We start from the raw sequence: 22090 nt of genomic DNA, 5'->3' as shown, positions 1-22090 counted from the left end.
CGGGGCACTCGGGGGCGGGGAAGGGGCGGGGCCGGCACGGGGCGGGGTGGGGCGGGGCCGGCGCGGGCGGGGGGCGGAACATGTCTCCCGCCGCAGGAAGATGAGGCAGCGGCGGCGGCTGCGGGCGTAGCGGGCCGGAGCCGACGCGGCGGCGGGCACCGCGGGCACCGCGCACGCCGCTGCCCCAGGGGCGCCCCGGCCGGCCGCGCGCACGGGCCCCGCGGGACGGGCCACGCGGGGGTGGGAGGGGCCCGGGCCACGCGCGCCGCCGCCGCCCACGCGCGACCCTCGGGGGCCCGGCCGCGACGCCCCTTTGTCCGGGGGGGCCCCCCGCTTCATGCCGCCGCCCCCCACGCGCCGCGTGCCCGGCCGCGCCCAGCAGGTGAGCCCGGCGGGGGACGGGGGGCGCGCCCGGGACCCCCGTGCTTTGTGCCCAGGGAACCCCGGCCCGCCCCGCGCGCGCTTGTTGGGGGGGCGCGGAGGAAGTCGGGGCGGGGGCGGTGTCAGGGGGCGCCCCGCGGCCCAGGAGTCATTGTTCTCCAACTTCGCGCGGCGCCGGGGGGGCGGCGACGTGGAGGGGCCCGGAGCTCGCCAGGCCCGCGCCGCCCCCGTCGGGCCGGGCACTTCGAGAAACTTTGCGCAGCCCCGGGCGGGGGCGCGGGGGGCGCCGGACGGGCTGTGCAACTTATGCGCGAGGACCGTTCCCCCCAGCCCGGGCGCACGGGGACCCCGGGGCGCCCCCTCTCTCGGGTAGAGGGGGGCCCGGCCCGGGCGCCGGAGTTTGGGGGGGAGCGCGCGGGAGGGGCGTCCTTTTGTCTGCGCGGGGAAGGTGCCGCGCGCTACAGGCGCTGGTCGGGGCCGGGCGGGCCGGGGGGGGGCGCGCGGGGAACATCTGCTCCGCGTTAATGCGGGGCGAGGCGGCGGCCGCGCTGCGAGCTTCAAAGGCTCCCGGGCCGCGCCGCCTGCACCGGCTGCGGGGGGAAGGGGGTCCGGCTTCCCGGGCCGCCTCCCCCCGGTAAAAAGGCGTTTCAGCGCCCCCCCTCCTTTCGGCGCCGTGCAAAGTGGCTTCAGACATTCTCCAAGTCTCTAAAAGTCCTTGGGACGCCCCAGAAGTCTTCCAGCTCCCGTAGAATGCCCGTTTTAGCTCACCACCCCCCCAACTAAGTCTGTCTTAAAATCGGTTTCAGCTACCCCACAAAAAAGTGCGGTTTCGTAGTCCTCAAAAAAAGTCAGTTTCACACGCCCTCCAAAAAAGAAAAAAACTGAGCGGGGGAGGGGCTGCGCTGGGGCGCCCGCTTCACACCCGGCCTCCAGTTGGCAGACAAAGAGGGGATTTCTCTGCTTCTGAAGTTGGGTCTCCCTCGACCTCGGAGGCCCCTCCCCACCCCCAGCCTCGGAGGTGTCTCCCGGGCTGCCCCCGTCCCCACCTGGGGACCCCTGGGGAAAGTCGAGACTGGAGGGGCCTGGAGTGTGTTTCTTTGGGACGGACATTTTTCTCTGTACCTTTTTCTGGGGGTGGAATGGGTCTTGGCAGGTGGATCCCCCATCCCCCATCTTAGAATGGAGCCACCTGGGACCACGCGGGGGTACCCTGGTCTTGGGATCCTTTCCCCGCTCACGGAGGGCAGGCAAGGGATGTTGTCAAAGTTTTGCTTAAAAATAATTCCCGGATACATCGCGACGGTAAAGCAACCTAGGGCTGTTTTTTTTTTCTTTTCTGAATACTGTTGGGGTTTTTTGTGGGGAGGGAGATGGAGGGTGGAGGGAAGCTTTGCTGGTCCCTGCCATAGGGTGTGTGTCCCCCCCCCGCTCCCCCGCACTTTAAGTCTTGAAGCTTGTAAAAGAGTTTCGTGGTTTTCTGACTTGTGGATTTCCTTCATGTCGAATTTGGGGGCGACCTGGTCTTCAACGGGCTGTGACATCTGCTGGGGGGGGGGGAATCACCAAATTTCCCTCGGGGTATGGTAGGGCCGGGCTGTTCCTCCCCTTCCCGGGGGTAGGGGGGCCTCAGAGGAAGCCCGGGGGTGGTTGGAAATGAGAGAGGTGGAGAAAGGAGAGGTTGTGGCTGCCCTGCGTGCAGTTTAAACTTGGCAACTTGGTGCCCTGGTGGTCCCTGGGGGAGTTAGGGAGTTTATATTTGCACACCCTCCGTCTATTTTTCAGACTCCCTGTGGCTTCTGGCGAGGGCTCTACAGGGACCCAGACTCTGGAATTCCAACTTCCCTGCCCCTGCTCCCAGGGCTCCCCCTGCCCCCAGGGCTCTGCTGGAACTCAGACCCCAGGGCGGTTGAGGGTTTTTTAGGCGGTTTTTAGCACTTTGTGCTTTGACCTCTCACACCTCTTCTCCCCTCCCTGTTTCTCCGTGCCCATCTGTCCCCACATCCACCATGCAGGGTTTCCAGGCCTGAGGTGCCCGCCCTGGCCCCAGGAGAATGAACCAGCCGCAGAGGATGGCGCCTGTGGGCACAGACAAGGAGCTCAGTGACCTCCTGGACTTCAGCATGGTGAGCCAGGACCCCCGCCCAGCCCCCGACACCCCTTTGCCCCCACAGTTCACGGGAACGTTTTCAGGGGAGAGTGTTTGCTGAATATTTCAGTGATGGAGCCTCAGCTGTTGGGATGGGAGGCCCCAGTGGGGCTGGGGGAGTGGGCCGCTCTCTGGCAGGAGGCTGACACCGCACGGCAGTGCGTGTGCCATGGGGCTTTCGCCCAGACACAGCATGCTACAGCCTACTGCTTTACAGATGGGGAAACTGAGTCCTCAGGGGGCATGGTCCTGGGCCCCCTGCTTGGCTGGGTAAGCAAACTGCAGCCTTGATCTTCTGATCTGTAAAATGGGCCTGATCAGGGTCATTTACTCCATTGTAGGTACAAAAATTAAAAGTAAATAAAAGATCACTGCACTCCAGTCTCGTTGACAGTGAGACCCTGGAGACCCTGTTTCAATAAATGGGAGGGGGGCTGGGCACAGTGGTTCCCACCTGTCATTCCAGCACTTTGGGAGGCTGAGGCGGAAGGATCGCTTGAGGCTAGGAGTTCCAAGTCCAGCCCAGAAAACATAGACCTCATTTCTTAACAAAACAAAACAAAAACAAAACTCAAGAAATTAGCTAGGAGTGGTGGTAGATGCCTGTGGTCCCAGCTACTCGGGAGGCTGAGGCAAGGAGGATCACTTGAGCCCCGGAGGTTGAGGCTGCAGTGAGCTGTGATTGCGCCACTGCACTCCTTCCTGGGCGATAGAGTAAGATTCCTCCTGAAAGAAGAAAAGGAGGGGGTACCCTGTACTGAGCGGACCACCCTCCGTGAACAGGGCAGACACAACCTGCCCCATACAGGACTCCCCTGGTGGGCAGAGGACGCGGGCATGAAACTGACTGACTGTGTGGTTAATTAGTCACACATGGGTGCTGAAGTTAAGCTGTCAGGAGCCGAGCTTGGGCCAGGAGGAGGCTGGGTTGGGATTGACTGGGAATGCATGGGCCACTCAGCAGACAGCAGCGCCACCATTGTGACTGTCACGGTTATCACTGCGGAGCAGGCAGACCCGGTGGGGAGGGCGGGGCAGCTCCTTCAGAGTCTCAGGTGGTTGGATCTGTCCCTGAACGGCCCATTTTCCGGCTGGGTGAATGGAGGCTCAGAGGGTGCTGGTCCTCAAGTCGCATAGCTCAGGCAGGTGCAGTGAGGCTAGAATGCCGGAGCCCCCTGGGGTACCGGCCGCTGCCGAGTGCTGTGAAGGCCCGGGGCCTCAGTTTGCCTGCCGGTACAGTGGAGCCATGTGTTGTGGGTTCCTGGAGAAGCCCAGGGACCTTGGTTTGTTTCTTCTGGCTTGTCTACAGATGTCCTTAAATCCTGCTCCCCCCACCCCATGCCCAGTGGCAGCGTTTGGGGTTGAAACAGGTTGGGGGAGGGCACTTTCAGTCTGAATTTAACCCTCCCGCGTGTGAGGCGCAGGCCACTGAGGTCTGTCAAAAATAAAAGTCCCCAAACTGAAACAACACCGGCCACCCTGCGGAAAAAACAGCCCAAGGGTCGGAGGGGCCAAGGCTCCGGAAGGGCCATGCTGGTATTTTTAAGCCCCGTTTTATTTTTGCCTCCCTGGCTGAGTAACCCGAGGTGCAGTTGGGTTGTTTTTTGTTAAACTGACAAGTCACAGACCGCTGGGCTGGAACAGACCAGCGTTTGGGGGAAGGGGGCACAGGTTCATCCCCAGGACCTGACTCCTCACCTCAAGCCACTCAGCACGTCTCCCCATCCCAGGTCGGAGCCGTTCCCAGATGAGGAAACAGGCTGGGAGCGGCGATGTCCCCTTCCTCTCTGGGCGTCCCCCCTCGGGCTTTACCCAGAGCTGGAGTTTCACCTCCCTGGCCAGGATGGGGAGGCAGAGGCAGCTCCCGTGACTGCCCGCAGCCCCGCTCTGTTCCTGCATACTGCCGTCTGCGCCTGCCACAGAAACTGAGTCCTAGGGGAAGCCCTTCCCTGGACCAGATTCGTATAAAATGAGAGAACAGGGGACTCCAAATGAGTACAAGGGAGAACGCTAACCCAGGCTGTTCCCAGCGCGCCTTTGTCCTGCCCCGACCCAGGCTAGGTTTGTTGGGAACGAAGGACCTGCCGGCACTGGCCTGGGCTGACGTGCCCTGCCTGGGTCCCAGGCAGTCCCTGGGCCTGAGTCAGGGGCTTCAGGCATGAAGGGGGAGCGAGTCCCCGGGACCGAGGCTGTTGGAAGCGAGCTCCCCAGGCCCTGCCGCATGCAAGACTCCCATGGGCTTTTGGGTTTCACCACATCCCACGCAGCCAGAGCCCTCAGTCCATTTCTCAGAAGAGGAAACTGATGTTCCAAGGGGTGCGGGGGCTGTTCTGGGCTGCTCATGAGGCCTGCGGAGCCCATAGGACACGGCCCGGTACCTCTGTGACCTGTGCCACGTTGGTGCAGCCCTGGTGTCCTAGGGGACAAAGCAGTTAGAAACGCAGTTGGCTGTCCCTCACGGCAGGCCTTTGTTTCCCAAATGGGAGGTTGGCCCTGGGAGGTCTGGGTCCTAGGGAGGCTGGGTGCGCTGGAGCCTCCAGGAGGGGGTGCGGTCCTGGGCGAACGCTGCCTTCAGCCCAGGCACCACCCGTATCCGCAAGGCCGTTCTTCTCCACGGCCGGGAGAGAATGCGGCCTCCGTTTCCCCTTCTGCAGGACCAGGGAGTGGGGGACAACCCCGCTTCCTGGGTCCCCTTTGGACCGGTGGATCGTGGCCACAGATGCTGTGCCTTTGCCTCCTGGCTGGCTGGGGAAGGTGTTGGGGATCATGGCCGCTCCTCAAAATGCCCCTGGCTCTGATTCCAGCCACTTTGATCACTTGAGCCCCAATGGGAGCCTTAAAACGTAGCCTCTTGGGGCAGGGCGGAGGCTTGTTGTGTTTTTTTCTGTGGCAAAAGGGTTTGTTGCTGTTGGCTTTTCCGGTTAATGCCGCTGAGCCCGTTAATCTTTAGGGACTTAGTGTTCTGGGCACGAGTGAGCTGGGCGGGAGGAAGGGTGGCAGTCCCACACCCGTAGCACCCAGGAGCTGGATCAGCTGTGGGGTGCAGCCTCTCCCCAGCCCCTCCAGCTTCCTGCCAGGCCCTGGGCTTCATCCCATGTCTTCCTTGACCTGCTGCCTGTCTGAGCCTCAGCTTCCCCTTTTGCCAAGCAAACCCATACCCAGCTCCGGTAGGGGGACACTGGACCCTACCCCCTGCTCCAGGGCCTGCCATGCGGGGCCACCAGAAACGTGGAGCCAGCCAGGGCTCAGGCATCCGGGGACTCTCCATGTGTCTACCTGTTGAGTGTAAACCTCTCACTTTTCAGAGCTGAAATGTAAAGACAACTTTGTATCACTGTCAAGAGCTGATAAGTTGTATTCTTCGCCTAATGGGATATCCCTCCCCCCAGAGCAAAGGCAGGGGGCACAGCGAGTTTTCAGTGGCAGGGACTCTGCCTGGCGGTGCAGCGGGGTCATTGTCTGGAGTTTTCTCACCCTGGGCGTGGGTGTCCAGGGTGCAGTGTCACTTGAGGGCACGCGAGGCCTCAGAGTCTTCTGGTCTGTGATGGGACGGGGCAGGACGGGCTGGGCCTAGATGGAGCCCAGTCGCAGGTCCCCGGGTGTCCCCAGCTCTGCTCCCTGCCTGGGTTCGAGCCCGGGACTGTAGGATTTGGTTTGCTGCCTGCCCCGCTCACCTCTCCCCTCCCCTCCCTGCAGATGTTCCCGCTGCCTGTCACCAACGGGAAGGGCCGGCCCGCCTCCCTGGCCGGGGTGCAGTTCGGAGGTTCAGGTAGGACCCCGCCTTCCTGCCGGCGCTCGTGGAGTGAGAAGATCAAGGGTCTGTTGAAGATAGTGTGTGGGGCGAGGGAGGCTAGGGGCAGCAAAGGAGGGAGACGGGGAGGGAAAGGGCTGCACAGGCCGGGTCAGGGGCAGCCTGAGGACCCCTGAAATCAGCTGCCGTGGTCCGTGCGACCTGCCTTGGGAGCCCGAGCCCCTCGTCCCCTCGTCCCCTCGTCCCCTCGTCCGTCCCGCGCCTGGAGCCTGGGTCTGGGGGTTGGGTGGGGCTTGCTTTTAGGCGCAGGGTTGGAGCTGGGCCTGTGTGTGGGTGGGGATCTCAAGCATCCGTTTCTCCAGTGAATCCACAAGGGGGAAACTGAGGCTCTGGAGGGGGCATGGTGCGGGATCCCAGCTCTCACTGGATCCCACCCACCTTGTGAGCCTCGACCACTTTCATTTAAGCACGTATTAGGCGCTTGCTGTATGCGGGGCCCAGCACCAGGGTGACCGGCCATTGTGGTTTGCCCAGGACTGAGGGGCAATTCCTGGGACCCGGGGCTTTGAGTGCCCAAACCAGAACCATCCCAGGCTGACCTGCTGGGGCTTTGAGTGCTCAAACCAGAGATATCCCAGGCTGACCTGGATGAGCGGGTCACCATCGCTGATGACATGGCAGTGGGTGGGACAGATAGGGAGACGTGGGGTCCGGGAGGCGGCCTGAAAATCACACTCTGGCGCGTGGGCAGGGCTTCACAGCATGCCCAGTGAGGGCCAGGCTGCCCCAAAGCGGGACCCCCAGGGAGGTCTCCGCAGAGGGTGTGTCGGGGCAGAGACCTGAGGGTGAGAGGAAGGGGCTGTGGGAGTGTGAGGGGAAGAATTTGCCAGGCAGAGAGAACAGCCCGTACGGATGCCCTGTGGTGGGACTGGCTGGCGGGGCGGGGTAGGGGCGCTGTGTTCGTTGCAGGGGCAGCGGAGAGCCCTGGATGGTTGTGAATGGAGAGAGGGTCCAGTCTGATGCGCATTTGGGCGGCCCAGGCTGCTGTCGGCAGGATTTGGTGGGGGAGGTTGGGGTGGGTGCCCCCGATGCTGCTTCAGAGCCACGGGTCTCTGTGGACATCACCATTTTTCCGGGGAGTGGGGGCCTCGGGATTGGGGCCTCTGAAGCTGTGTCCTTCCTGCCTCCGGGATCTGGGTGGAAAGTGCCATCTTGCACTTGTCTCCAGAATCCCCCAGGGCTGGGCCCTGGCTGGAGTGTCAGGGTTTTGAGCGGTGGGCAAAGGGGGATCTGTACTTGGGAACCTGTACCCCCACATGGAGAGACATCGCTTTGCTGCCCCCACTGCCTCACACTGGCCTTCCCCTCTGCCTGAGGAAGTGGCCGCAGAGCTGGCTGGAATATGCTCTCTGAGGCATGGAAATCCCCAAACACCACCCTGCCAGCCCCCCGGAAACAGCCCCAGGAACCGGACATGCTGATGCTTCCCTGTGTGAGGCAGAGGGTCAGGCCCTGGGGGCTTCCTGGAAGAGGAGGCGCAGCTCCCAAGGCCATCCACCCTCATTCTCCTGGGCCTCTGCCTGGGCTTATAGCAGGGCCTGGTGGGGAGGGTGGGGTGGGAGGTGTCTTCCCTCGTCCCCTGTCCTCTCTCACCCCCTCAGCCCTGGCGCAGACCCCTAGCTGTGAGGTTGGTGCCTGGGTAGCCAGAGCTGTGGTGTGTGGGCCGCCTGGCCCTGAGAATGCTCCCTCTGGGTTGTCTCTGCCTGGACGCCCAGCCCGGTCCCAGCAGGAACCTGCCAGTGTTTGCAGATGTGTTTTCCGTGGTTCCCACAGAGTCTCGCCCCGTGCCCTGGCCCTGCCGCAATGCTGCAGGTTAACAGGGTCTTGCCTTGTCCCCCCACACATCAGGGTGGAGGCTTTGGAGGGCCCAGCGAGGCCCAGTATGTTGCATTTCTTGCCCTTCAGGGACGTGATGTGGCTGTTCAGCCTGGGACCCCCCAGCTCCTGGACACAGAGGGGTGACCCCCTCCCCATTCAGTCCATGCAGTTAACGTCTGCCTGAGCTCGGGGGTGGTGGAGGATGCAGAGCTCCAAGGCCTGAGTTGGTGGCACCCTCCTCACTGCCTCCACTCCCCCAGGCCCCTGCAGGCTGTGGCGCTCCAGAAGCTCCCGCAAGATGGGCACCTGTTCTCTTCCATCGTCAGGTTCAGCGAGTCGGTGGGTGCGAGGGGCGGAGGGATCCTGGCAGGGCCCAGGAGCTGCAGTAACTCATTTCCCCCTCCCCGCTTCTCCTCTCTGAGGACCCAGGAAGAGGGGAGTTTGGGGCTCATCAGCAGGATGGGGCCCTGGAGCTGTGGGATCCCTTCCCAAACCTCGGCTTCTTCCTGGAACAGTGGGTGCAGCTTCCTTCCAGGCAGGGCCTAGTTGGCTTCAGGGACGCCACCCTTCACCAGGAGTCCCCAGCGCTGATGGCTGATGGGGTCCCCCAGCCGCATTCTCCACCTTGGCCTCTTCTTCATGTGCCCTGTTCTAACGCCCTTTTAAGTCACCTCGTTTTTCTTAAGTTCATTTGAAAGGAAACTTTAGATTTGAGTACCAGAAACCCAGGCGAGAATAAAAGGTGTCCCTGAAAATTAATTAAACATAAGCTTTGCCCTGTGAAGGGTCTGCCTGTTCGATAATTTATTAATATTTAAAAGTTGGTGTCGAGAGAGGAGTTAGATACTGGGCGAGGTAGCTCACGCCTTTAATTCCAGCACTTTGGGAGGCCAAGGCAGGGGGATCGCTTAAGGCCAGGAGGTCAAGGCTGCAGTGAGCTATGATTGAGCCATTCCACTCCAGCTTGGGTGACTGCGAGACCCCAACTCAAACAAACAGAAAAGGGCCAGACACAGCGGTTCATGCCTGTAATCCCAGCACTTCGGGGGACCAGGGCGGAAGGATCTCTTGAGCGCGGGAGTTCGAGACCAGCCTGGATAACAGCAAAACCCCATCTCTACTAAAAATACAAAAATTAGCCGGGCGTGGTGGCACACACTTGGGGTCCCAGCTACTCGGGAGGCTGAGTCAGGAGGATTGCTGGAGCCTGGGAGGCGGAGGTTGCAGTGAGCTGAGATCGCGCCACTGTCCTGCAGCCTGGGTGACAGAGCCAGACCCTGTCTCAAAACAAAAACAAAAAAGACATTAGAGATGAACGAATAGGAAACCAAGATTTTCTGGTTGTCTGGATTGGAAGACATTTAAAATGGGAATAATTTTCGTACGCCTTCTCCCGCCCACCGCCTCCCATTTTTGGAAACCCTCAGGCACAGGTCTCTGAGCGACAGCTCATCTTCTGCCAAAAAAGACAGGATCTGAGGCCATGAGAGACACCAGGAAATTGCTTATTGACAGACCAAAGGAAAGTTCTTTCCTATTTTTCATTTCCCCGTCGCTTTCTCTGTCTGTGCGATTGTGTGACACGCGCTCAGAGTGAAAATCCACAGAACGGCACCTCCGGATTCTGCTTTAAGAGGAAACCTGGGGAGAACCTGGCGCACGGGTTATTTCCTCTGGGTGCGTGTCTGGGAGTGGAATTGCTAGGTCCCTGGATGGTTTTTCACATTGAAAACGTCCCTTGTGACTGGGCGCAGTGGCTCAGGCCTGTAATCCCAGCACTTTGGGAGGCCGAGGCGAGAGGATTACCTGGGACTAGGAGTTCGAGACCAACCTGGCCAGCATGGTGACAGCACGGCCTGTCTCATTTAATAGGTGACAAAGATCATGTCCTTTCACCTGACACTCATTTGATTAATAGAGGGCGGTGGTCTTCTCGGAAGGGGATTGACCCTGTGAATGGCTTTTTGGTGAATTTTCTGTTACTCTCTTGGGCCCTCGTCCTTGAAGTTGATCCACTTTTTATTCTGAAGTCATTCAGGATCCACAGGAAGTGGCAGAGTTCTCCTCTCACCTAGCCACCCCCAGGGGTACCGTCCCGCCCTCCCGTGGTGCCGCGTCAGACCTAGGAAGCTGACATTGGTGCCGTCCACAGATCCTGATCAGATTCCACTGGCTTTACATGCACGTGTGTGTGTATGTGTGTCTGTGTGTGTGGGGGGGTGTTTGTGTATGTGTGTGTCTGTGCGTGTGTGTGTGTCTGTGTGTGTGTGTGTCTGTGTCTGTATGTGCGTGTGTGTGTCTGTGTGCATGTGTCTGTGTGTGTCTGCGCGCGCGTCTGTGTGTGTGTGTCTGTGTCTGTGTGTGTGTGTGTGTGTAGTTCTGTGCAGTTTTGAGACATGCACATTCCTTAAGCCCAGGAATCACCAATCCGTTCTTCATCTGTACGATTTTTTTTTTTTAAAGACTAGGTCTCACTCTCTTGTCCAGACTGGAGCGCAGTGGTGTGATCATAACTCACTGTAGCCTTGAACTTCTGGGTTCAAGTGATCCTCCCACCTCAGCCTTGTGAGTAGCTGCGACCACCTAATTTAAAAAATATGTATTTTGTAGAGGGCTGGGTCAGCAGCTCACACTAGTAATCCCCAGCACTTTGGGAGGTCGAGATGGGAGGATTGCCGGAGCCCAGGAGTTCAAGAGCAGCCTGGGCAACATGGAGAAACCCTGTTTCTGTTTAAAAAAAGAAAAATTTCAACTGGGTGCCGTGGCTCACACCTATCATCCCAGCATTTTGGGAGGCCAAGGTGGGTGGATCACATGAGACCAGGAGTTCAAGACCAGCCTAGTCAACATGGCGAAACCCCGTCTCTACTAAAAATACAAAAATTAGCTGGGCGTGGTGGTGCGTGCCTGTCATCCCAGCTATTCAGGTGGCTAAGGCACAAAAAGCACTTGAACCTGGGAGGCAGAGGTTGCAGTGAACTGAGATTGCGCCACTGCACTCTGGCCTGAGGGACAGAGGGAGACCCTGTCTGAAGAAGAAAAAAATATTGTATAGATGGGGTCTTGCTATGTTTTCCAGGCTGATCTTGTATTGATGAGCTCAAGTGATCCTTCTGTCTCTGCCTCCCAGAGTGCTGCGATGACGTGTGAGCCACTGTGCCCAGCCCAATTTTTCACTTTGAGTATTTTGTGTAAATGGAATCCTATAGTTTGCAACCTTCTGAGATTAGCTTTTATTCTGTTACGTTAGCACAGTTCCCTGGAGATCCAGCCAAGCTGTTGGCTGTATCTTTTTTTTTTCTTCTTTTTATTGCTGCCTCATTAACTTTTTTTTTTTGGAGACTGAGTTTTGCTCTTGTTACCCAGGCTGGTGGAGTGCAGTGGCGCAATCTCAGCTCACTGCAACCTCCGCCTCCGCCTCCAGAGTTCAAACGATTCTCCTGTCTCAGCCTCCTGAGTAGCTGGGATTATAGGTGCCTGCCACCACGCCTGGCTAATTTTTTGTAGTTTTAGTAGAGATATGGTTTCACCACGTTGGCCAGGCTGGTCTTAAACTCCTGACCTCCAGTGATCCACCCACCTCGGCCTCCCAAAGTGCTGGGATTACAGGCATGAACCACGGCGCCTGGCCGCCTCATTAACTTTTTAACAACATCAGTAATACAACAATTTACATTACCTTTTTTTTTTTTTTTTTGAGACGGAGTCACGCTCTGTCACCCAGGCTGGAGTGCAGTGGCGCAATCTCGGCTCACTGCAAGCTCCGCCTCCCAGGTTCACGCCATTCTCCTGCCTCAGCCTCCCGAGTAGCTGGGACTACAGGCGCCGGCTAATTTTTTGTATTTTTAGTAGAGACGGGGTTTCACCTTGTTAGCCAGGATGGTCTCGATCTCCTGACCTTGTGATCCACCCGCCTCGGCCTCCCGAAGTGCTGGGATTACAGGCGTGAGCCACTGCTTACATCACTGTTTCTTGAGCACTGTGCATTGGACACAAAGCTTGGCTTATTCACTGGGACTTCTCAGTTCTAAGAGGTTAGCGAAATAGGTGCAATTACTACCCTATTTTACTGGTAAAGAAGCAGAAACTTAGAGAGTTTGGTAACCATCGCGCTAATTTTTTGTATTTTTAGTAGAGACAGGGTTTCACCGTGTTAGCCAGGACGGTCTCGGTCTCCTGACCTCGTGATCCGCCCGCCTTGGCCTCCCAAAGTGCTGGGATTACAGGCGTGAGCCACCAAGCCTGGCCTCATTTGGCTGTTTGATAATGTTTGGAGGCGTCTGTCTGTCCACCTGCGCCAAAAGTGCTGGGATTCCAGGCCTGAGCCGCTGCGCCTGGCCCCGTTCGGCTCTTTCATAACGTTTGGAGGCGCCTGTCTTTCCATCTGCGCAGGAAGGATGAGGGCGCCGCGGTCCTCGGTGCGCCAACTTTTCAATGGTTTCTTTGTCCTTGACTCGGCTGCCCTGTGCATTTTCTCTCTCTCATTGATTTTTCTTCCGGAGAATCTGCTTCATTGGCAAATCGATATTGATCAATTGATCAATTTTTTTCTTTATCGGCATTTCTTCTCTTTCTAAAGTTTTTGGTGACTTTCAGATCACAGGCCCCCTTTGCTGACTTCTGCCCTCTTCTGTTCCGTCAGTGGGGTGTTGAGGGTTCTACCCCATAAACCCCATCCCATTGATTTCCATAATGCATGTTTTTCTCATATTACTGACATTTGTTACTTTTTTTCTTTTCCTAATTTCTTCTTCAGGTCAGGTTGCTTCAGAGGTTTCTGAGTTCCAAGTTGGAGGTCCTTTCTTGATTTCTAGGTCTCCAATGCCAAAAATCAGCTTTGGCTTAAACGGTAGCTACTGTTTGGGGGACGCAGAGCTCCTCTGCCGAGGCTGAAGCATGGATTATTTTTGTCCTTCTTTGTGAGCACTTGAGGGATAGTTGGATGTGGAGCTGTGAGGCCTTTGAACCATATTTAGATTTTTAATCTGTTTAATGTCAGGCTGAGAGCATTGCCATCCCCCTCTGTTCTGTTTGTCGGTTTCTCTGTTGACGTATTTGGATGCCAGGTTTGTGGGCTTGTGTGGCCTCAGACAGTGGGATTTCGTTGTGGGTTGAGCCATTGTCAACAACAAAAAAAACCCTTCCTTGGCTGGTGGTGGTGGTTCACGCCTGTAATCCCAGCACTTTGGGAGGCTGAGGCAGGTGGATCATCTGAGGTCAGGAGTTCAAGACCAGCCTGGCCCGCAGGGTGAAACTCCATCTCTACTAAAATATAAAAAATTAGCCAGGCATGGTAGCAGGTGCCTGTAATCCCAGCTGCTCGGGACGCTGAGACAGGAGAATCACTTGAACCCGGGAGGCAGAGGTTGCAGTGAGCCGAGATCGCGCCGCTGCACTCCAGCCTGGGCGACACAGCGAGACTGTCTAAGAAACCTCCCTTGAATTGAAACTTCGATATGAACGTTGCAAGCCTTCCTTTTTGTTGCATTGCTTGGCAGATCTTTGTGCACCTGGTTGTATCTCCTGAGTCGCTTGTTTCAGAGCTGTCTTTCTTCGGCACCGTGTTTTCAGATGAAAGACATTAAGCACCTGTCCATCTTCGTTCTCAGCTTTTCCTTCCGTCATCTTATTTTATGTTTTTCCGTCTGTGTGCTTCCGACTCCAGATTGCTTCCCCCGGTGTGTGTTTTCTGAAGCTCTGTACCGCTTTGCGGCTCTGCCAGTGGTTCTTTTCTAGTTTTGAATAACACATTTAAGGCTGTGATTGAATAGCAGTTAGTACTCTGCGTTGTGAATAACACGTTTAAACACTGCGTTTCTTGCGCTCTCAACTTTGGAAGTGAAATCGCATCTGCCCCCTTCTGTGAGAAGGTGAAAATTGAGCCTGTGTATTTCTCTTCCCTGTTGGTATTTGCTACCAATAAATTGCTACTTTTAAAAAACATTGTCTGAGGCCAGCGGATCATGAGGTCAGGAGATCGAGACCATCCTGGCTAACACAGTGAAACCCCATATCTACTAAAAATACAAAAAAATTAGCCAGGCGTGGTGGGCGCCTGTAGTCGCAGCTACTCGGGAGGCTGAGGCAGGAGAATGGCGTGAACCCTGGAGGCGGAGCTTGCAGTGAGCCGGGATCACGCCACTGCACTCCAGCCTGGGTGACAGAGCCAGACTCCGTCTCAAAAAAAAAAAAAACAAAAAAACATTGTATCTGTTCATAATTGTGTATTTGCATCTTACTAGGAAACATTTGTATCATTAGTGACTCTTCTACTTACTGTGAGGGCCTGAGCAAATGACATCTGTCTTTTGCGTCAATTTCCTCATCTTAGGATGGGGATACTGTAGCCACTGCAAGGATTCAGTGAAATGAATCCACAAAGTGCCCCCAGGGGGCTTTCCTTGTGTGCCTGTCTTGTTACGGCTTTAAGGAGTCTCTTGATTGGTAGTTAAACGTGCTCACCATCTACTTCATTCTTAGAACCCCCAGGCTCTGCCATTTCTTTGAGGATCCATGGGGCTTACAGGTTTAAGACAGTCTTTTCGTATTTTAGAGTAAATCATTGAACTTCTTGAACTTCATCCTTTATGTTCCATGTTGGGTTCCCTCTTGTGTCTTTTTCTTTTTTCTTTTTTTTTTTTTTGAGATAGAGTCTCTCTCTGTCGCCCAGGCTGGAGTGCAATGGCGCGATCTCAGCTCACTGCAAGCTCCACCTCCTGGGTTCGCACCATTCTCCTGCCTCAGCCTCCCGAGTAGCTGGGACTACAGGTGCCCACCACCACGCCCGGCTAATTTTTGTATTTTTAGTAGAGACGGGGGTTTCACCCTGTTGGCCAGGATGGTCTTGATTTCTTGACCTCGTGATCCGCCCGCCTCGGCCTCCCGAAGTGCTGGGATTACAGGCGTGAGCCACTGCGCCTGGCCCCGGGTTGGTTTCTGAGCTTGTTTTGAGGGGCAGATTCTCTGGTACCCACACTCAGGTGTCGCTGGTGATTCCCATAGACATGGAAGCAAGAGTGGGATGGGGTCTCGATTATCTCTGTGGTCACTGATATTCAAAGCGGGGCCCTGTTTCTCTGAGTTGTTATTTACATCTGTGCTCGACGCCCACTCTTGGGGCCAGCTCTGCCCTCCAGGGAGACCCCAGGGCCTTGGGGGAGCGCGGTTGCAAGGCGCCCCCGGTTCTGGTGGAGGAGGTTGCGAGGCGTCCCCATTTCTGGGGGAGCAGGTTGCAAGGCGTACCCTGTTCTGGTGGGAGGAGGTTGTCCCCGGTTCTGGTGGAGGAGGTTGCAAGGCGTCCCCGGTTCTGGTGGAGGAGGTTGTCCCTGGTTCTGGTGGAGGAGGTTGTCCCTGCTTCTGGTGGAGGAGGTTGTCCCCGGTTCTGGTGGAGGAGGTTGCGAGGCGTCCCCGGTTCTGGGGGAGCAGGTTGCGAGGCGTCCCCGGTTCTGGGGGAGCAGGTTGCGAGGCATCCCCGGTTCTGGGGGAGCAGGTTGCGAGGTGTCCCTGGTTCTGGAGGTTGTCCCCGTTTCTGGGGGAGGAGATTGCCAGGTGTCCCCGGTTCTGGTGGAGGAGGTTGTCCCCGGTTCTTGGAGGAGATTGTCCCTAGTTCTGGTCGTGGAGGAGGTTGCCTGTGTTGCCCGCACAGCCTCACTGTCCCTCTGCCCGAGGGCATGTCCTGCCACTTTAGGTGCTCTGGGGACCCCCAGTCTTCGGGTGGTGTGTGGTCTTCACTCACTTTCTCTTCAGCCTCAGGTTTGTCTGCTCACGGGTGGGCCATAGGGCCCTGCTTTCCTGCCCCCCATTGCCAGACATTAGGGGCAGACCGAAGGGGGGGTTTTGCGGGATCTCATCAGCCCCCCAACAAGGAAGGGCTCTGTGGTGCCCCAGAAGCATTTTCTCCCCCACTCCGGATCCTCCTCAGAAGCTGGGAGCATGTGCCACAGCCTGTGGCCCCTGTCCAAGAAGACACGACAGGAAGATAAACCCAGGGCGGCCGCAGTACGCGAGCCGGGCCGAGGGCATCCTGGTCTTTCACCTTCTCCCATAGCTTGAAGTTAGATAAAATGGAGGCTGGGCATGCCTGTGACCCCAGGGCTTTGGGGAATACAAGGTGGGAGGAGCGTTTGAGTCCAGGAGTTTGAGACCAGCCTGGGCAATGTAGTGAGACCCCACCTCTACAAAAAAATTTTTTTAAATTCGCCAGGCGTTGTGGCTCATGCCTGTAATCCCAGCACTTTGGGAGTCTGAGGCGGATGGATCACCTGAGGTTTGGGATTCAAGACCAGCCTGGCCAACATGTATGAAACCCCATCTCTACTAAAAATACAAAAATCAGCTGGGCATGGTGGCAGGCTCCTGTGGTCCCAGCTACGTGGGGGGCTGAGGCGGGAAAATCACTTGAACCCAGGAGGTGGAGGTTGCAGTGAACCAGGATCGCACCACTGCACTCTATCCGGCCTGGGCAACAGCAAGACCCTGTCTCAAAGCAAAAGAAAAAAACCTTTTTTTTAAATACTGCTCCATCGAAGGAAAGGCCACCCCCAAATTCAAACCTCTGTCTGATCTCACCCATCATAACCCCCAGAGGGGCTGGGAATGGGTCTGAGAAGCATCACAAGCTGCAGGGGCCAGACCCAGGCAGGGCAGTGGGACAGGCTGCCATCGGGGTCCTTCAAGATTTTAATTATAAGGAGGAAGAAGAGACAGGGCAAGGCACGGGCTTGGGGGTCATAGTGATCCTGTATCGGGTGGCCCGCTTCTACTCCTGAGTAAACGGAACCTGCGAGAGGAGCTGTCGAGGTGTTAATTGGTTTTTAGACGTGACCGTGGTACTTGGTGGTGGTTGGTGCGTGCTGTTATTTCATTTGCTTTTGGGGACTGGGTTGTTCAGTACAGCAGGCACTAGCCATATATACATTTTTAAATGTAATTTTTAATGCCCTTGAAAAAATGCTGGCCATGTTTTTAGCAGTTGGTAGTGTGGCTCCTGTATTGGACAGCAGAGGTGGAGAATATTTTGATCCTCCAGTAAAGTGTTCTTGGAAGCACAGTTATTTATGAGTAAAATGAAGACGTTGAGGGTGGGTGTTTTGGAGGCCTCAGCTGTGTTCCAAGCAGTGCTGAGGACAAAGAGGGGTCCCAGGCTGGGAAGGGGCTCAGGCAGGGGGTGTGGGTGGGGGTCACCTCCTGTGTTGAGGAAGAGGAGAGTGGTGAGGTCAGGAAAGAGTTTGGTCTTTATCCTGAGGATGATGGGGACCATGAGAGAGGGCAGAGGGAGGGAGAAGAGCCAAGTTTTGCTTCTAAAGGCTCCATCCGGCTGCCTGAGGATGTTAGCAGACTTGGGAGGAAGCTGCTGCAGGGACTGGGCTTAACCCGCTGCTGTAGCTATGGGGCGAGCTGCTGTTCTTTGGGAGGAGGGAAGGTGAGAGGACTCCCAGGACTTTAGCCTGAGCACCTGAGTGGGGGACGCACATTGCAGAGCTGGGGCTATAGGATGAAGTCCCCAGGCCCATCTGAAGCCAGACCACCTGGTGTTGTGCCTGAGAGTTTGGCAGGGGCAGTACACGGGGCTGTGTTCAGGGCCCGTGTCCACCAATAGTTTTGCCTGCCCGGCATGGGAACCCCACTGCTGGTACTGAAGTCTGTGGATTGGGTTTCTTGTGCAGAGGCAGCTGAAGCCACTTGGACAGTCTTCTTCTGTATCAAGGTCAGCCGGCCTTCTCCAGAAAGGACCAAGGAGTGAATATTTTTGGCTGTGCAGGACAGATGGTCTCTACTGGAATTAATTCGACTCTACTCTTGCAGCAAAAGCAGCCGTAGATAGTACATGGACAAATGGGCACAGTGTGTGCCAATAAAACTTTATTTAAAAAGCAGGCTAGGGGCCAGACTTCGTCCTTGTGTACTATTTGCAGATTCCTGCTGCAGACCAATCTCAGTCCTATCCGGTATTTACTGAGCGCCTTTTGAAGCCCCCCCTCCCATTTGCCAACGAGCCACCAGGCAAAGACCAGTCCCCGGTCCCTCTCAGGAGGGGACCCAACAGGGACCAGGACTGGGAAACCACCAGCCTGGAGCGTTCCTTGGCCACCGATGGCCTCTCTGAAGCAGTGTCTTTCATTGTTAACCTCAACGGCAGCCCAGGCAGGTGGGCAGCTTCCATACCCCATGACTGGAATTGGAACCGAAGCCCAAGGGGTGGGCAGCTCCTGGGGCCCTCTCCCCAGCGCCCCCGCGCTGTCCACTCGCAGGCCTCTCCCGAGGCAGCCAGGCTGGCCCAGGGCAGGAAGGTGCCCTTCCCGGGTAAAACTCTGCGGTGCTTCACCAAAGAAATCACAGAAAACCACACTCTGACAGCAGCGTCTTATTCTATTAGTACATTTTAATTAGAACAGGAGCAAGGGATGCATTATGAATATTCATGGTGGGTTATTAAAATGCATAATTAATCGGTGGGGGGATTTTAATAACTGTATTAATGTGGGGGCTGTCCTTATTTTTGTCATTTCTAGGAGGAGGCCAAGGCTGGGTGAGGGGGGGTTCTCCCAAAGGGCAGATTGAGGCCGTAGTGCCTCTGCCACGGGCCTGTTGGAGTGAACTTTGGGGGCGATCCCTGGGCATGGGGCCCCAGGAGGCCCCCCACCACACCAGGCCTTCCAGGGGGTGAGGGCTGGGGTGCCAGGAGCTTCCCGTTTGCTCAGTTGGGGGTCTCTGCACCTCCTGGGGTACTGGCTATGGCCAGAGGGGACCAGACATCAGGCAGGTGGTATAGAGGCAAACTGAGACCCCGAGGGTGCCGGCGCTGTGCCCACCCCTACACAGCCAGCCCACCCTGGCCTCAGTAGCTGCCCTGTTCGCCAGGGCCCACGTGCAGGACCAGGATCTCGGGGTGCAGATGGCCCAGACCTGGCAGCGAATGCCGTGTGGATTCCTGGAGACCACAGGAGCCCCCTGCCTGGCCCCCAACCCAGCCAAGGCAGCATCCCAGCCCCCCACTCATAATCACATTGGAAATTTTTGATTAGAAAACAAAATCTAAATGAGGTGCATGAATATTCATTATGCTTGGGAGATTAATATGCATAATTATGCAAATCAGACAGCAATTAAACACCAATACTCCCCGAGGGGAATGATTAACACAAAAGCACCAAAATAGAAGGATGCGATTTGAAAGAAGTTTCTGGTGCGGATGAGCAGGGAGGGCAGAGGGGCGGGGCGGAGGAGCCTGCAGAACAGCCTGAGGTGGTGCCTGTCACAGACATCAGCACTGGGCTGGGTCCCCCAGGCCTGGCTCTCAAGAAGCCTCTGGACTTGGGAGTTGGACATGGACACCCCCAGCCCTTCAAAAGTAGGGCCTGTTTGTAAATCATTTATAGAGAGGGAAACCAAGGCAGGGCAGCAACTCTGTGGCCAAGCTGAGGAGGTCCAGGGCTGCTCCTGCTTCTCCAAGGGTGTGCTCTGTGGCCCCCGATGGAAGGGGGAAGGATCCAAGCAGGCCCGCCCTGCCCAGGGCAGAAGATTCTGGAGTCCTGGGCGTTGCCTGTGAGTGTTCTGAGAGATAAGGGCCCCGCCCGCCCCACCCCAGGACCAAGGTCCTCGTCCCGTCCCTTGCTGCACCGGGAACTCCTGCCCCACGCAGGCCTCTGGTCTCCGCACTGGGCTTGTTCCTGGGTGATGAGATTCGCCTCCACCCTCACGGGCTGCCAGCCTCCTGCCCAGTGGGTGAGCCTCTGCTGCTGCTTCAGCAAAGGGCGGCCCCACTTACCACACTGGCAGGTGGGGACAGGGAGACCCTGGGCTTCCCCAGAGCTCGTGGTTTAGCTTCCACACCCTCATGCTGTCATGAGCCTTTTTCACAGGGTCAGAGGAGTCTGCATCTGACACACAGACCCACAGTCAGGGCTGGGCCAGAGGGAGGGACTTGGGGCTGATGGGGAGGAGGCTCAGCGTGAGAGTGAGGTCTCTGCCCAAGGAGGGTATGAAAGCTGGGGCTTCAGTGGGTGGGTAGGAGTTGGCCAGCAGAGAGCTGATGGAAGAGTTAATTTAAGTTTATGGACCTGTAAGTGCTCCGAGTCCCAGGGTGTCTGGGTGTTAGCTGCTGACTGGTGTCCTCATGAGTTGGGCTGGGTGAGGCTGGGTTAGGAAGGGTTCCACAAGCCCTCTGGGTCCACTGAGGTTTGCCCCTGAGACGACGAACCGAAGCTTTTAGAGCTGGGCAGGCATGAAGGTGACCCGTAACTCTCTCTGTCCTGCCTGCAGGTCTTGAGGACCGGCCCAGCTCAGGCTCCTGGGGCAGCGGCGACCAGAACAGCTCCTCCTTTGACCCCAGCCGGGTAGGAGTCCCCATGAGGCCTGAGACCCTGTTTCCTGTCCCCAGAGTTGGGGGCGAGGAGTGTGGGGAAACTGAGGCTGAGAGAAGGGGCCAGCCTTCCAGGGGTTTGGACTGGGAGACGTGGGTTTGAGTCCTGCCTCTCCAGCTGTAATACGGGGTTGGGGGCGGGCTTGTGGAGCCCCAGCATCTCTCATCCCCACCCCATCTCCCCTAGACCTTCAGCGAGGGCACCCACTTCACTGAGTCGCACAGCAGCCTCTCTTCATCCACATTCCTGGGACCGGGACTCGGAGGTGAGTGCCCGGCCTGGTGCGGTCCCTCTGCTGTGCACAGATGTGCAGACGTGGGCCTTGGCGTGGTCAGTGCACGCACAGCACCAGGCAGGTCCCCAGCGTTCACCCAGAGGGTGTGGACAGCCGAAGCCTCTGCCCGTCCTGGGAGCAGCTGCGGGAGGTGCAGGGGACATGGCCCGGACTCCCTGGCACGGCAGTCTGCAGCTCGGCTTCCCCGCCTGAGCGTAGAGGCAGGGAGGCCGTTCCAGACCCCACTTCCTCCCTGGGATTTCTGCAGGGCTCCTCCTGCTTCCCGGGGAGGGGTCAGCAGGGCCGGCCTGTGCCCTCTGGGAAGGAGGCATAGGAGTTCTGGAGACTCGGGAAGGCGGCCAGCGTGTGCGGTGGTCAGAGCCCATGCCCTTCCGCAGACCGCCCGCGCGCCCTGTTTCCCTGGGGGGGCCTCCTGTTAACGGAGATAATCATGACTGAGGCCGAGCTTGGCGGCTCACACCTGTAATCGCAGCACTTTGGGAGACCGAGGTGGGTGGATCACCTGAGGTCAGGAGTTTGAGACCAGCCTGGCCAACATGGTGAAACCCCGCTTCTACCAAAAATACAAAAATTAGCCCGTCGTGGTGTTGGGCGCTTATAGTGCCAACTACTCAGGAGGAGGCTGAGGCAGGAGAATCGCTTGAACCCAGGAGGTGGAGGCTGCAGTGAGCGGAGATCGCGCCATTGCTCTCCAGCCAGGGTGACAGAGCGAGATTCCATTTAAAAAAAAAAAAGAATGACGACTCAGGCCTAGTGTCCGGTCCCACCCCACCACAGAACCTGGGCAAGCGCCATCCTCTTCTGAGCCTCAGTTTCCCCACTGTGGGAAAGGGACCCTCCCAGAACCTTCTCGGAGGGAGGCGGTGAGGACTGGCCCAGCTCTGCAGGCCCTGCCCAATGCCAGGTGGGGGTTGGTGCCTGGTCTTGGGAATATGCCAGCCCCGCTGCAGGCTCACCCATGCTGCAGGGGAACGAACCGATGCTTGGGAAGGGCACCCTGGCCGGGGGTCTGGCTGGGTGGGGCTGACTGGGACGCCCTCCTCCAGGGACCTGGGGCTGCGACTGGGACAGTGTCCCGTGTGCCGTCCCTCCTGCGGGTGACCCAGGAAATCCCCCGAGCTTCACACGCTCTGCCTCCTGCGGGAGTGTCAAGTCCTGTGCCCCGGGGTTCGAGGGGCTCAGGTAGGGGTCTTGGGGGGTCCCGCTGCTTGGGGGGCTAGTAAGGGGCTCGGGGGTCCCGCTGTCGTGGTCAGCCTCCTGCTCCAGTGCCTCAGCTG

At 57.5% G+C, this 22090-nt stretch overlaps 1 protein-coding gene across 23 annotated transcripts in view; it reads left to right on the top strand.

Moving 5' to 3' along the window:
* Positions 1-243: 243 nt before the first annotated feature.
* Positions 244-22090, top strand: part of TCF3 (transcription factor 3) — a 41871-nt gene continuing 20024 nt past the window's right edge. For 15 of the 23 annotated variants that reach the window (XR_008516158.2, XR_008516157.2, XR_008516156.2 and 12 more), the window contains exons 1-5: positions 244-382; positions 2394-2504; positions 6224-6296; positions 20418-20491; positions 20705-20783. Coding sequence is in view for 19 of the 23 variants with exons in the window: in XM_063719847.1 (XP_063575917.1) it covers positions 2433-2504; positions 6224-6296; positions 20418-20491; positions 20705-20783 (298 nt within the window). In the remaining 4 variants the exon portion in view is untranslated. Of the gene's footprint in view, positions 383-913; positions 2505-6223; positions 6297-20417; positions 20492-20704; positions 20784-22090 lie in introns of those variants that run through there. The other 8 variants (XM_063719852.1, XM_063719850.1, XM_063719849.1 and 5 more) reach the window with 4 other exon arrangements.

Source organism: Pongo abelii, chromosome 20, assembly GCF_028885655.2.
Source record: "Pongo abelii isolate AG06213 chromosome 20, NHGRI_mPonAbe1-v2.0_pri, whole genome shotgun sequence".
Lineage (NCBI taxonomy): Eukaryota > Metazoa > Chordata > Mammalia > Primates > Hominidae > Pongo > Pongo abelii.
This window is presented reverse-complemented; position numbering and strand designations above follow the sequence as displayed.